The 15,069-nt window shown below is 42.2% G+C and overlaps 1 protein-coding gene across 2 annotated transcripts in view; it reads left to right on the forward strand.

The window, feature by feature from the left end:
• LOC102683743 (BMP-binding endothelial regulator protein) overlaps positions 1-14,860 on the forward strand; it is a 186,864-nt gene extending 172,004 nt beyond the window's left edge. For both annotated transcript variants that reach the window (XM_069195204.1, XM_069195205.1), the window contains exons 9-17: positions 2,003-2,102; positions 2,725-2,834; positions 4,675-4,815; positions 5,480-5,584; positions 6,348-6,393; positions 7,598-7,924; positions 8,560-8,896; positions 12,123-12,253; positions 13,633-14,860. In XM_069195204.1, coding sequence (XP_069051305.1) covers positions 2,003-2,102; positions 2,725-2,834; positions 4,675-4,815; positions 5,480-5,584; positions 6,348-6,393; positions 7,598-7,924; positions 8,560-8,896; positions 12,123-12,253; positions 13,633-13,814 — 1,479 coding nt within the window. In that variant the 3' untranslated portion in view covers positions 13,815-14,860. The remainder of the gene's footprint in view (positions 1-2,002; positions 2,103-2,724; positions 2,835-4,674; positions 4,816-5,479; positions 5,585-6,347; positions 6,394-7,597; positions 7,925-8,559; positions 8,897-12,122; positions 12,254-13,632) is intronic.
• The last annotated feature ends 209 nt before the right edge of the window (positions 14,861-15,069 follow it).

The raw sequence follows: 15,069 nt of genomic DNA on the forward strand, positions 1-15,069 counted from the left end.
GAGCCCTGTCCGTCTCAGTCCCTGGTTTTCTGCAGTGTAACACGCACCTTTATACTCTTATCACCTTAACAAACACTCTCAGCAACACAAACGAGTACAAAAAGAGGAGAGCACGTTTCCCAGTGATGTTCTGAGACCTTGCTGTAATAAAAATGTACTTCATTTAATTTCCCCCTTGAGCTTATTATTCACTAAACTGACAGTCCAGAAATGATGTCTTGTACCAGACATTTGACCGTGATCTACTCTGTTGTACTTGTTGTTCAAGATCCTAATTTATTTCGTACAGCACTGACAGAATTGTTTCCTTAACAAAAAGCAAACCCATGTAGTCTAGTCTCTGGTCTTTTCGCATTGTAAATTTATTACCACCACCCTTTGGTACATTTTTTTAACCCTTTCAAAAAGATGCTCAGTAACACTGTTATTTCAATAAGCAGTGCCTAGAGTTGCAAGGAGAAGGAGCAGTGTAAAACAACAGAAGAGGTTCATATTCTCAAAAGCCAGACTTAGGAAACTTCAGTTAACTTAATGTTAAGTTAACTAATGTTCTTACTCATCATTTAGTACAAGAAGGCCTGTAAAAGTAATTGGGTACTGTTATGTTTAACCTATTGTCTTTTGTATTTATAAATGAGCTGGAACATGCTGTAAGGCAACTCTGAGTTTGCCTGCTGCTCTTCTCCTCCAAGTGTATAGTGTCACTGACACTCACAGATGTCTTGTCAAACTTTTTTGTGCATCAGCTAGAAAATACATATAGATTCTCTTTTTTATTATTTTGATTCCCAATTGTGTAAAAAGGCTATAGAATAAATTACTAACTTAGAACAAGATCGTAACATACATTCACATAAACCATAGTCCTAGTCAAGTTTCCATGATTTCTAAATTTGATTATTTTAGTAGTTAACAATCATGTTCTTTTAATAATTTAAACTGAGCACTTGCCATGCTTTTGTCATGTCCTCTCTCAAATGATTTATAGTTATTCTATTAATATATACAAATGTCCCCAATAGTCAACCCTGAGGAACCCCACTGCTGACAAGTTTCCAGATTGAAAGGTTTCCATTAATGATTACCTTCTGTTTTGAATCAATTCTGTGGCCAAAACTAACTGTTCTGTTCCTTTCCCACAAATCTATACCAAAGTATATTAATCTCCGACGTATTTCTTTTTCCATTAGTTTTTACATCAAAATATACAGCATCCATCCATCAGTTCTTGTTTTTCTAGTTTTCTCAGCCATGTCAGACATTCTGCATCTTGGAAGAGAAATCCTTTACATAAATCAAAGCTGCATGTCATTTACAAGATCTCTTTTTATTTCCTGTGGCCCTACTAAATCTGTTCTGATTGTTTCCAGATTTTTTGGTGTAATTGAAAATACAGCGATTTGTTTCCTAGCGTAGCACAAATTTAGTTGTGCATGTATTTATTTTTATTTAACTCATTCCAGTTTTTCTTAATATTGTTTTGAAAAAAAATATAGGTCATGTCTTTGTAATAATGGGGTCCTGGTCTTGCATCAGAAGAAGAGCTACTTTTCTAATAGTTTTATTTTAATTGTTTTCATTTTTGGGACATTATTTAGTAAACTGTCACCAATTTCCTTCCATACTCAATGTAAATGTACCCTCTAGTCCATTAAATGAGCCAATCTTTTCCATCTGTTCTACTGACATAACCTGAGATCCATCCCATTTTAGGTGTAAGTCATAGGTCGTCATTGCTTCTCAGCCACAAAGTGAACATCATTTTATCTTGCTTAATTCGGTCACTAACAGGAGATACGGTCTCACTCCTTGTGCTGTGCGATTATTGTTGTACGCAAGGAGTTAAAATGTCAGTTTGACTTGCATAAAACCTTGAGGTGGGCTGCAGCCTGCGTCAACTCTGTGTGAAAGTGTTTGGAGAACTGCAGTACCCTAACGGAAATTCTGTCAAGCGAGCTGGAGTCGAGGATCTTGAACGTTAAACCGCTGTGTTTCCTGTCAGGGAGGTCGGACTCTGTGCGTGAAGGAAGTGTGTCCCATTCTTTCCTGTCCCCCTCACCTCAGCCACACACCACCAGGACAGTGCTGCGCCAGGTGTCTCGGTAATTCTCTGCTCTGTGTTCAGTGTTTTCTTTTCGTTTGCACCGCGACCTTGAGTCACTTAGTCCATCTGTAACAGAATATACACGTTTACAAAGATTACGTTATCATTTGCCAGCCTTTCATCATTTCTCTGGAAACTTGTAACCCCTGTAAAATATCGTTTTTTTTTGTTTGTTTGCTCTTTGGACTCTGAAAGGTCAAACCCAAAGCACTGTAAGAGTGAAACACCCTCTACAGACATTTGATCGACATCTGGATGTTAGAATGTCAGCTGGGAAGGGGAGGTGTCAAAGTGGCCATGTTGGAAGACACAACCACTTTAGTTTTCTTCCCTGTCTTGTTGGGGGGAAACATTGAAATTAAATAATTGAAGGGGGTGGCTTGGATTAAAAAAAAACCAATGATATCCAGATTGAGCAGTTTCTGATGGTTGTGCAATAGCGATTTTTCCTGAATCCGAGTTCGAGACTACAGTGGATCTGAGCAATACGGAGCTGTGCGATTCTTAACATTTAAAGTTAAGGAAGAGGCTGCCTTCAGGATTCAAGGAAATACGCCCGGTGGTTTTGTGTAGCAACTGGAATTAACCACAAATTTGTGTGTTTGCTTTGTGTGTTGTAGGTCAAAGGAACGTATTTGATCTTTCACCTGGAAGCTGCCTGTTCCACAGTGAAGTTTATGAAAACGGAGAATCCTTTAAATTTGACAACTGTACCTCATGCACCTGCAAGGTGAGATGGAATACCAGATCTCTTATTGTGCTTATCTTTTCATTTAATTTTTCTGTCAAATGGAATATGTATTCTAAAAGATGGTGCTCCTTTTTCCAATGCTGCAAATATAAAAATATTACAAGTCTTGAATACCAAATGATTGGAGGCTATTTTGGCCTGTCTTGCTTACTTGGATATTTATACCTTGTTGAGGATCTCATCCAGATATATTCTGAAGGATCACACGGTGATATTAACACATTTGCTCCAGATACCACTGAATCTTTATTTAAAGAAGTGCTCCCTGTTTTTCGGCAGCGAATCCATTGCCTCATAATTTCCTCTTGTGGTATCAGCTGTTTAATTCATTACAGACATTCCACAGTCCATTGGCTTGATTCTGTATTTTTCGGGATTTTAACTACTTGTATAAAGTCCCATTGTAATCTCCTCTGGTGAACAGAAAAGTGATTTAGTACTTTTTATTATAACTCATAAGAACATATTAAAGAAGACAAACAACAGGAGGCCATTTGCCCATCCGGTCCATTTGGATCCTATCCACCCATTTCTTGAAAGAATCAACAGTTTCAGATACCGCCACATGGCTGGGTAGCCTCTTCAATTCTTCCACAACCCTTTCGGTAAAGAAATGCCTTCTAGTTTCTGTTTTAAATGCACTTGCCTGCAGATCATTCGGAAGAATCTTTCAGGTCCCCCTGTCCCGTTCTGTCCTCAAGACTACCAAGGCTTACTTCCTTCAGCCTGTCTGTGTGGGATATCATCTGAAAGCTCTTGAATGTATCTGGTTGCTCTTCTATGGACTGATTCCAGAGCAGCAACATACTTTCTGTTACGTGGCGACCACAATTGTGCACAATATTCTAAACGAACCTCACTAGTGCTGTAAATTGTATGTAGTTATGTTAACTCTAATTGCCTCCATAACTTCGTATAACATAACGTGATTTATGTCTACGGTTACCTACCTTAGTTTCTCCTTTGTTGTGAATGCACTCCATATTTGTGGATTTGTGTCTGCATCTCAGTGACAGGTGAAGGATCTGAGTTGATGGCCTAGGAGTAACATCCTTTGTTGTTCGTTGGAATCAAAAGTAAAATACCTCATAAAAACGTATTTGTTTCATTTCATGGACTGGAAGTCACTCTAACTCTCATGATGTTATACAGCACATCTGTTGTGTGTGGGGAGAGGGGAATGCAAGACGTTAATAATGTCATAATCTGACAATCTGTTTTCCAGACCAAAAGTAAGACCGATCTGTGCGCAACATACTGTCTACAAAACCCTCCAGCTTATATTTAATCTGCCTTCTGGTTTCTGTCATCAGGCAGGTCACTTTGCTCTGGTTAGGCTTGTTTCCATTGGGTTTTTTTTACCCGAATATGGTATATTATCAGAACTGGGGATTAATTGGGGGTTTCTCTTGTGATTTACACGAACGTTTAGAAAACGTTTAAAAATAACCAAACCGTCTGCCTGTTGCGACTGAAGATTATTTCAGTACTATAATAAAAGCAGCTGTAACTGTCAATGCCCTGTTGCACAAATTTTGTGTTGGGTGTATAAATATTTTTTAAGCGGACTGAAACTGATCACAGGTCACCGTGCAGCAGGTTCCACAGGACGAAGAAACTGGTTGGGTTGAGACAGACGATCTTCCGGGGCCTCTTTGTGTTGTGTTTGTCTCATTCCCACTGGCACCAGCAAATGTAAGGAACTAGGCGACGTGGGTCTTTGAAATGTGTGTGGAAGCAGGACAAAGGTAGAAGTTCTGCTTGCGTTCGACAAGCCTCGCGCGGCACTAATCGACCTGGCGTTGTCCTTCAATCCCAGAACTCCTCGGTGCTGTGCAGGAAGAGGTGCTCCCGGCCTGGCAGTTGTCATGGCGGCGAAGAGCAGTGCTGTGAGGAGTGTGTGTCTTATGTGAAGGTGGAGGACGTCAAATACTGCCGACTCAAGAATAAGATCTATAGGGTAAGCAGGTGTAGGCACTGCACGCACAAAGCAGACTTTTTTTTTTTACCTGACCCTTTTGAGATGAATACATGTACGTGTTGGGGGCTTTCTGTACAGACTGGGGATTGGGACAGATTTCCAAGTTTTCCCCGTTGACAGACTGTCATTTTGCATTCTTGAGGCAAATGCTGTTTTTCGTAACCCACAAAAAAAAATAAACGCACGGACAAGAATTATGTCATCCAACTGCACGATAGAGAGGTTTCTATCTGCTCTGCTAATCTTTTATGCTTTAGTCCCCAAGGAACTGGTTTTGAAACATTTTAATTATTCAGTTTGGAATAAGCTGTCTGAAAGGCGTAATGATATGCCCAATTCTTCTTAAGAGAACAAAAAGAGGAAGACATTTTTAATAAGAAATAATTTAAACACCAAGGGGTCTATATTATCATGTTAAATGTTAAGGAAACATTTTTCTGAATTACCCCCTTTTTATGCGACACACACGCAAAGAAATTGTGCTATGTGTATAAAAGGCACTGACTTGTCATCTAGCATACTGTGCAGCTGGGGGGCTGAATGATGATCATGAGCCACCAAGCCTGTTCCAGAAATTGAAAATTGTACTGTGGTGATACAAGCTTGAGAAGTTACGTTGTGTCTTTTTGTCTGTGTCTTTCAGGAAGGCGAAATGTGGCCGTCGGTAAACTGCACTCTCTGCTCATGCATCAAGGGAAAAATAGAGTGTCACAAGAAAGAGTGCATCCCAATTGAGAGCTGCCCAAATGTAAGTAATAATTGAATGTGTTCTTGCTTTATCAATAATATATTTATAGTATGCAATGGTAGAAACTTATTTGCTTTTAACTGTAACTATCTATAGTAACACATTTCTAGTTTGTAATGCTGACATTTCAAAAACAAAAACATTATTAATTAAACATGCATTCATAATTACCCACAAAGTGTTATGGTATATATGTAGATATATGGTATATGGTAGATGTTTCACATCTGCTCAATTTTTCTTGTGTTCTTTTTTTAGGATTTAATCATTTAAACAAATGGTTTCAAAAACTGTTTTAAATGAAGCAAGCACAGCAAAATGACCAAAGAAATAAAGAAGTACCATTACAGTGCCTTCAGCTGTAGAAACTTTGACCCAGTATTTCTTCTGGTGTCTTAAGTCAAGATCTCAACTAGCTTAGTCTTTGGGCTGTAATTGAATCAAAGCTCGGCTGAAGTTATATAGCATTCCTCCTGACAGCTTCCCTGAAACAAGTACACTTTGATGAAAGGATGAAGAGTTACCTCATCATGGCCACCTATATTTAGAATACAACAACCAATTATTCTTATTCACAAGCACGGAACCTCAAAGAACACAATCTCTTTGTTTGGAAGGGGACGCTGGAGGACTGGGGGTGCCCAGAGACCCAAGGTCAGCCTCTGAGGGAGGTTGAAACAAGTGGCACCCATTGACCTTTCTCTGGTTTCTAAGCTGAGTAAAGGTGATGTTCTTTAATGTCTGTAACTCTTGCTTCTCTTAGGGTAAGATTCTCAACAGGAATGGCTGCTGCCCTATTTGCACTGAAAGTGAGTAAGTTATTATTTCTTCTTATTCCTTCTTCAAAACTGCTGGTAGTGACTGTTGCCTCTTCCCTTGTGCCAAGGCTACGAAATGAGAAGCTCTTTCAGGGCTGCTACCTGTTGAGTTCAGAAATAGGAAACCTGAATATTTGCTTTACGCTTACTAGGAGTTATAAACCAGTCTTTTCATCAGTCCTGTTTGAAATATATCGAGACACATTTCTCAAAAGTATTGGTAAGGGAATGTATTTTCACATATCTTTTATGAATTTGAATTTATTTCTAGTTGAAAAGACAGGAAACAGTACTGTGTTATACCTAACATAACAACAACAACAACAACAACAACAACATTTTCTATTAATTGAATTATTTGCTATTTATTTTATTTTTGAATTAATTAATAATAAGGTATGATTTGATTTTCCCCCCAATTTTGCACATAATCATCTTACTGCCATTTCAAAAATATTTTTGTCTTAGTTGGATGGTATTAGTAAATTATGTCAATGATAATTCCTTTTTAAAAGTCATCAGTGAATTCCTGATTAAGGTTTGCATAATTTAGCCCAATCTGAAAACAAAAGGAACAACACCCTAAAGAAAATGAGTTGCTCGTCTAAAATTAAAAATGTGTAAAGTGTAACTTCCCAGTGCTGGTGCAGCTTTAGTGTGCCCTGTTCTGTCAATCACAGGAAAAGAACATTTTTTTTAAAGAAACATGAGTAACATTTCAGCGCCCTTTAATTAACCATTCATCGGTTTGTGAAAGAAATAAATTAATAAGCTTCAAGTACTTGTTCCCCCCCCAAAAAAAAAAAATGTGCGAAACATTGCTTTCTGCAGCTCTGGACATTTTCAAGACGATTCATTCCTGTTTTGTAATTTTTTAAAATAAAAGATCAGTAAACAATGGCTTATCTGAACAACCCTAGCTAATTTTTTAATGAGGGAGAGGTTTTTGCTGGGAGTGTATTTTAGGAGGCAATAACAATAACAAAAGATAAAAACCCCACAGGGAAATAACTATGAACTGTAGTAGTGCTCGATATTTGCTTATTGTATTTCTTTTAACAGGTTTTCTGTAGCAAGTTGATTTGTCTGGTACCCTGATTTATCAGGCCAAAAGCACCTTGCATTGCTTTGATGAGGGCGCTTCCTGAAGACCGAAGACTAAATTGCCCCCCGGTTGCCTCGTTTCTCTTCCCAGAACCTGGAGTGTGCACGGTGTTTGGAGACCCACACTACAACACGTTCGACGGGAGGACTTTTAACTTCCAGGGAACCTGCCAGTACGTTCTGGCCAAGGACTGCTCTGCAGCCGCGAGCTTCCGGGTGCTGGTGAAGAACGACGCCCGCAGGACGCGCTCCTTCTCCTGGACCAAGTCGGTGGAGCTGATCGCAGCGGGGGTGAGCGTCAGCCTGCACCAGCACCTTGCCGTGAGGCGGAACGGGACGCGGATAGCCCTGCCCTACGAGACGGCACAGATGCGCATCGACTTGGACGGGTACCTGCTGAAGCTGAGTACCAGCACAGGTGAGCCTCCCCACCCAGAGCAGAAACCCGCAGTCCCTAGCTGAGACGATCTCCAGCTGTCCGCACGGACAGCCCTGTTGTGTTTTTCACTTCTACATCTTTACTCGTCCTCCACAAACGTTTATTGATCTGGCTGTTGCTATTTATTAGGGTGGTAGTGGTTGAGTGCCGTCGAGTCGGGACCCTGTGGACAGTTCCCCCGTCACTATCCGTAGAGTTCTCATCCGGAAGTAGATTCCCAGGCCTTTCTGCCGCCAACACCCCCCCATATTGCTGCTGCCCAGTATGGGTTATTAGAGAACCCTGCACCCGACGTCCGACGTGGGACACGAACCCACTACCCTGAGATTATGAGTCTCATGCTCCACCCACAGAACTAGTCGGGGCTTATTGATTAGGAACCGTGTTGTGATGTGCTGTCTGCATTGTGGGGTGCTATCCGCTGTACTGTGTGTGTCCCGAGAGATCGGCGCGAATAAGAGGGCCGATGTCCGTGCACGTCTGGCGATAAACTCCTCTGCTCCCACTCATACTACGTGGAACAGCCAGCAGTGGTCTTGCAGGAGCCCGGGGTTCGAGAGAGCAGGGAAGGGAGCGTCCTGTGCTAACGCGTGCCGCGTCGTGGGCCTTTCCAGGGCTGGACATCACCTGGGACGGGGACAGCTTCGTGGAGGTCACGGCCGCGCCGCACCTGAAGGGCAAGCTGTGCGGCCTCTGCGGCAACTACAACGGGCACCGGCGCGACGACCTCATGGGCGGCGACGGCCTCTTCAAGTTCGACGTGGACGAGTTCGCCGAGAGCTGGCGGGTGGAGTCCAACGAGGTCTGCGGCCAGCCCCGCGGGCGGCCCTCGGCGCTCCTGTGCCCCGGTTCGGCGAAGGTGAAGTTCCGCGCCCACCGCGAGTGCCAGAAGCTGAAGGCCTGGGAGTTCCAGAGGTGCCACTCCGCCATCGACTTCGCCTCCTTCTACCGGTGAGCCACTACCGCTGCGTGCGTACCGGCGTAGCCCCGAGACACGACCTGAGCGCTTTGACCCGGCCCGTAGGTGACCTCACCCCGTGAAATCCTCCTGCTTCCAGTCACGAGTGTCGGGTGAGACGCGAAATCCGCTTGGGGCTTTGCCGCCGGCAGAGGAGATCAAAACAGGCAAACAAAATGGGAAAACAGCAGCCAGCGCAGCCGGTGGATAGTTTTGCTGCCTCTTTGCTGAGGAATTTGGGAATGAAATGCTTTTTGACAGATATAGGCTGCTGGGGAGTGGGGAAAAAAAACAAAAGCACAAGCTTCGCTTCTGACCTCCTTAAAAAAAAAAAAAAATTGCAGATGGGAAGGAAATCAAACCAAAAACAGATCATGAGGGCCTTGAGGAGTTACAAAACGATTCTACATGATGTTTACATTATAGGGACTTTTTAGTCCAGGAAGTCAGGAATTTTAGTACAGTGCGGTGCTGGGTTCAGAGTTGGACATTTTATTTTTCGGCTGTGCAATCCAGTCTTTACTTTGCATCATTAAAGAACTCGATTGTTTTTCAAACTATCCTGATTTATACAACAATTTGTAGGTAGCCTGATCCATTAAATTGCTTTCAGCTGATACATTAACTCTTCAATGTAGCATTCCAAACCCACCCTTCAGGCCTTTGACACTACAAATGATATTTAAAGTATGAGATAAGTTAAGTAAAAGTACAAATTAGATCAGAACATTTGGCCCACTTGCTTATTGGGTTGTATGTAGCTTTAGTGTCCTAAGAATTTCGACCTATGCCATTCCTAAAGGATAGCATAGAGTCAGATTCAAGCCCATTAATTGAGAGGTGGACAACAAAGTGTCTGCTATTTATCTATCCGGAATTGGCCTAAGCGTACTTTTTCTCTGGCTTATTGTGTTGCTGCTGACCTTGGGACGTCCCCTGTGCTGCCTTGGCTGATGTCTCTCAGCGTTTTAAAGATGTGAATCAAGTGTCCACATAGTCTTCTCAGTTCCAGGCGAAAGAAGATTCAGTTCCTTTCATCTGTTCGAGTATAACATTCCCTCCAGGACAGGCATGGTCTCTCTCCTATTGTACTGTCTCCAGAGCGATAATATTTTTCTCGAAATGTGAAAAACCTTTCATTATTCTGCCAGTTCCGCGCTAAGGGGTTAAATACTCATATCGTGTTGCTCTTATGCGCTGTTTATCTTCTGTTCTTGCGCAGTGTCTCCAAGGCATTTTCCCAGAGAGAAGCTTTAAGATGTTGGTGTTCAGTCAGCCCTTCCTTTGCGGTCTAGAAGGAAAAGCGATGAGTGGAGGTTAAAGAGCACAAAACGAGGCAGTAACAGAGGCGCAGTAACAGACAAGCCACCCACGGCGCAGTGAGGAGCCAGACCCGGGTTCAAGGGGAAGTCTGGAAGGCAGTTTCCAGCTGCATTGTATTAATGGCCAGTCAAGGGGAGAGCAGAGTAAAGGTCAGCCAGCCAAGCAGGACTGAACCCCTGGGTCTTTTTTCATGCTGTGGTACCTGTCAAGAAAATAAACACATTTCAGAATTCGGAATCATTTGTTTTCCCCACAACATGCCTATTGGTACAGTACCAATCCCGGTACCCCAGCTCTGTTTTATCAAATTCATTTTCAGTCATTTCCATGACTTTCTGGCCATATTGTTTCACAATATTTGAACACTGTTGTCTAAACTTTACGACACTTCCCAAGTATGTTTTTCTGTTTGGGACGTGCCTGTTCTCAACTGATGTGTCGTTGTAGTAGGATACACCAGGAAACTACCCTTGTCTCGGCTTGGCCTGTACCTCTTACTGAGCTCATTTTGTGTTGTGTGCTTACCAGCTCAGATAGCTCTAGCGTAGCAGGGCGCTGGGACAAACATGAGCCAAGAAGCTGGGAAAAGAATGATGTCAGCTGCTTATTTGAGTCACCAGTTGGTTTGTATTAAAGTGCCCTGGCATTCAGAAGTAGGATTTTGAAAAAAAAAAAGATTTAAAAACTATCTATGCATGACAGTTAAAAACTACCTCAAGGGCAAGTTTAATTTTCAAAAATTAAAGATTGAAACAAAGAGTAAAGGAAATAAAGATATGACTGTCATTGCTTTGTATGCAGCTTATCATATTAAGAGCCATTACAATTGCAGCAAATGCTGTGGTTACAATACTTGTTGCATTATTAATGCCTCCCAGAATTAAGCTTACAATGAAACCATGTTTTGGAGAAGTTCTGTTTTTTTTAAGTAAACTGGGGAGGCCATTTTTGGACAACGCAATAAAACCCATCAAGTGTTCAGAGAGAGCCGAGGTTTGTGGAAATCATTAACCTGGACTCTGGCTCTCCGGCTGTCTTGTTTTTAAAAAAGCGAAGCCTTTCTGGAGCTGTGTTTCCATGACTATGTCACTGGCTGATTTCATCTCCGCTTTGTAACTGGCAGCACTCAGTCTATAAAATAAATGCTTAACTTTGGACTCTGAGCCGAAATCTTCTCAGCGTGTGTCAGACGTTATGGCATTACCTTTCCGTCTTGCTTTGCGCTGGTGAACACATTTAAGGAGAGGCCCGCAATCGCAAAGAATGGAAACAAATTCTTCAGCCTAACATGATTTATTCATTGTTCTTATGCACACCCTGCTTTTTACAAGCAAATGAATGGATTTTCACACAGGTTTAGTGCAGGCCGTGAACTCCATTACACAGACAAGCTTGCTAAGTGGTGATCTTTTCGATCATAACGTGGATGTGTTTGACGTGTTTGATGGTTCATGTTCTGTGTCTAAGGACCATTGAAAGTTTTTTTTTTTCCCATGACCGCTGTCTCCCTTTATTGTTATCTGAATTGTTGCTTGTGTTTTTATTCCCTTCATTATTGATCTTGTTTACGTTTTCGGAAGAATACCTTAAATGGATTCTACAATTAAAAACCTTAGCTGAATTGGTCGAACTCCGCTCAAGAAACTAAATGCAGTTTCTCAAACAGTGAAGTAGTATCAAGGTATTAAAGATTATTTGTATTGTTTTTTTTTTAGTTACTGTAACCGTCCTTCATCAGACTACTTTAGAACATATAGGTCAATCTGGACAAGTTCCTTATTTTTGAATAATGTCATTTTGTTGAAAAATAAAAATAGAACTTTGCTCAATACACTCAACCCATGTTTTTGTGACCAAGTCCTGAAGCAGTGTTTCTCCTGTGATTCCTCTCCTCAGGTCCTGTGTTACAGACATGTGCGAGTGCCCAGTCCACAAGAACTGCTACTGCGAATCGTTCATAGCCTACAGCCGGGCCTGTGAGAGAGAGGGCATAGTGGTGCACTGGAAACCCCAACAGAGCTGCATGGGTAAGATAGGTGCCCGCGGCTGGGTCTTTCTTGGCATCCACTACGATCGTTAGCAGCAAAACAAACCTTACAGTCCAAAAAAATCCATAATTTAGCCGATTTTAGCGAAACAAGTTAATATATATGGGTACTTTCTCTGCTCATCTCGGCACATCTTAGACCTTTTTGGTACTGCTCTCCAATAATATCAATACGAGTTGCAAGTTACCAATTTCTATTCAGTAGTTTGGTTAGAATGCGATAGAGGGAACGAATGGGTTAGAGGTTATTTGGGAGAACGTGCCCAGCTGAGAGAATGGCGCCCTGTTCTTAAGGAAGAGGCTGAGTGAACCCCCCCTTCAGTTTCATGAGGAATGAGCCAGGGAGCTGCTACAAGGGTGTGGATGGGGTGGTAGAAAGGGTTGTGAGAGAGATACTCAAAGGGAAGTCCACAAGGTGAGCTTTATACAGTAAGAGCTTGATATTTGTGAATTCTACATTTGCAGTTTCACCTATTCATGCAAAATTATCAGTGACCACTTTTCCTGCATTTGCTGACCCAAATCACCTCTCTGCTCGGTGTGCAAGTAGGGAAGTAAATGCAGGCACACATTTGCGCATCTTCATCTTGATCTACGTCGCCTGAGCTGCATCAGTCTGTGTAGCGAAGGCACAGCTTAGTTAACAGAGTTAACAAGTTTTTGTAGCAGTGCATCATGGGTTAGCATTAATTATGCAGGAAAGCATTTTGTATTTTGTGTGTAGTCCCACCGTGAGAGTAAGGCCTGTGTATGGTATAGTTTATGTAGTGCTGTGAAATAAACCTTTAATAAAAGCCCTCTGTAATTAACTTTATGAGAGTACAGTAGTGCTGCATTTAGAAAAGTAATAAAGACAAGATGTTAAAAGAATGAAAAAAGGAATTCTAGTACCCGGTAAGCTATAATTTCACTACAGTGATCTTGTTTCTTTACACTTGCAATAACTTTAATAATAGAGGGAAAATTCTTTACATTTACAGTATTTGGTACATTTTCTGAAACATTTAGCAGTTAAAACAAAAATATGCCTGTAGAAATGGGAAAAGTAAAGGTTTATTCCATGCTGAAAAGAGAAGGAGACAAAATGGTTCGGCTGTAGAGCCTTCTTCGGGTGCCAAAACGTTGTTTCTTTCCTTCTCTTTTCAGCAAAGCTTTACTAGTTCCTCTGCAGCCTACGCCTGCTGACGCAGCTCCCTAGTTCAACTATCACACAGCTGATATGTTTGATCACCGATAATTCCCAGTTTGTTCGTTTTTTTTCCAGGCCTACCGACCCACCGCACGATGGGCTCTCTCACTCTCTTTCTCTCTCCCTCCCCTCCCTCAAAAGTCTGATTCGGTGTCCTTCTGCCTTTCCAGCCACCCAGTGCAAGCACGGAGCGGTGTACGACACCTGTGGCCCGGGGTGCACGAAGACGTGTGAGAACTGGAACGAGATCGGCCCCTGTCCCAAACCTTGCGTGGCTGGGTGCCACTGTCCCGCCAACCTGGTCCTGTCCAACGGAAGGTGCATCAAGCCCACATTCTGCCCGCGCCGATGACGCTGGCTGCCCAGGGACAGGGCGGGGTGGGGGAGGGGGACGGCCCAGCAGGGGGAGTCGGTCTCTGACAGGGACAGCGAAGGGCAGGCCATCACCGGGCAGTAGACACTCCCTGTGTCTTCTTTCTTGCACTGCACACATGCCGACACTGGTGTAAGCTAGATTGTACTGGTGTTTAAGCACCCTTTACCTCATCCAAAACGGCCGCTGCTGCCAGGAGAACTGTAGCACAGTCCGGCTGCTGCTGATGTACGCCTGAAACCCGCACCCCCTCGGCCACAGCAGAAATTACACGTCATCGCCGGCTTTCAGCAGTCTCCACAGAAACGGCGGCTCGTTTTTTTTCCCCCAAGACACAACGAAAAGGAGACGTGGAACAACACCGCCCAAATCAGTTAAGAGTTCAGACTCGCGGCTCAGAAGCGTTGGTGTACTGTAGCAGCACCGTGTGATGGAAACGGAGGAAAATGACCCCAGAACAGAGGGGGGTTGGGGTGCAATGCTACAAATAATATAAAAAAAGAAGGACATTTATATATGAGGTATTATTAACACGGAAATTTAATATTGTGAACTAACAAAATTGTATAAAGTAATCCAAATTTCTCACTGTTGTTGCTTTGTTAATTTATATGAAGTATTATAATGTAGCAAGTAGCAGAGGCGTCAGTTTAATTTTTTTTGTAACAAATTTGATTTAAAGGGAAAATGTTTTCTGCTGAAAAGCCAGAGTGAAACTCAAATCCCATGGCCCACAAGTATTGTATGTCGAAATGTTGTAGTCTTTTCTGAGTGAAGGGTGCCGTTTTGAATTTTTCACCTATTTTGATTTAAAAATGGTGTATAGTCTCCTCATTAAGCATCTCTATTGCACATCTATATGTTGAACAATTATGATTGCTGAGGAGCTTTTAATGATTTTAAACCCTTGTGTAACGTAATCATTGGGGAAAACAGACCACATCTTTAATTGGGATTGTAAGAAGGTCTGCACTAGCCATATATTTAATGCTTGTATCAATGCAATAAACAAGACCCACACTGCAGCGGAAAGGAATGGTGTTGGTTTAATAAATCTGACGTTTTTACAAACATCTGCATTTCAACCACGAGTACAACCCACCTTCTTAAGCAAGTCTTGTTCGAGGACCATCTCTGGCCCATGTATAAGAGCATTTTTTTATGTTTCATTCTTATTCCTGTGCAATGCAGACAGTCTTTACTCTGATAATGTCTTTACTGATTTTGAACATAT

The sequence above is a fragment of the Lepisosteus oculatus genome, chromosome 10 (genome assembly GCF_040954835.1).
Source record: "Lepisosteus oculatus isolate fLepOcu1 chromosome 10, fLepOcu1.hap2, whole genome shotgun sequence".
Lineage (NCBI taxonomy): Eukaryota > Metazoa > Chordata > Actinopteri > Semionotiformes > Lepisosteidae > Lepisosteus > Lepisosteus oculatus.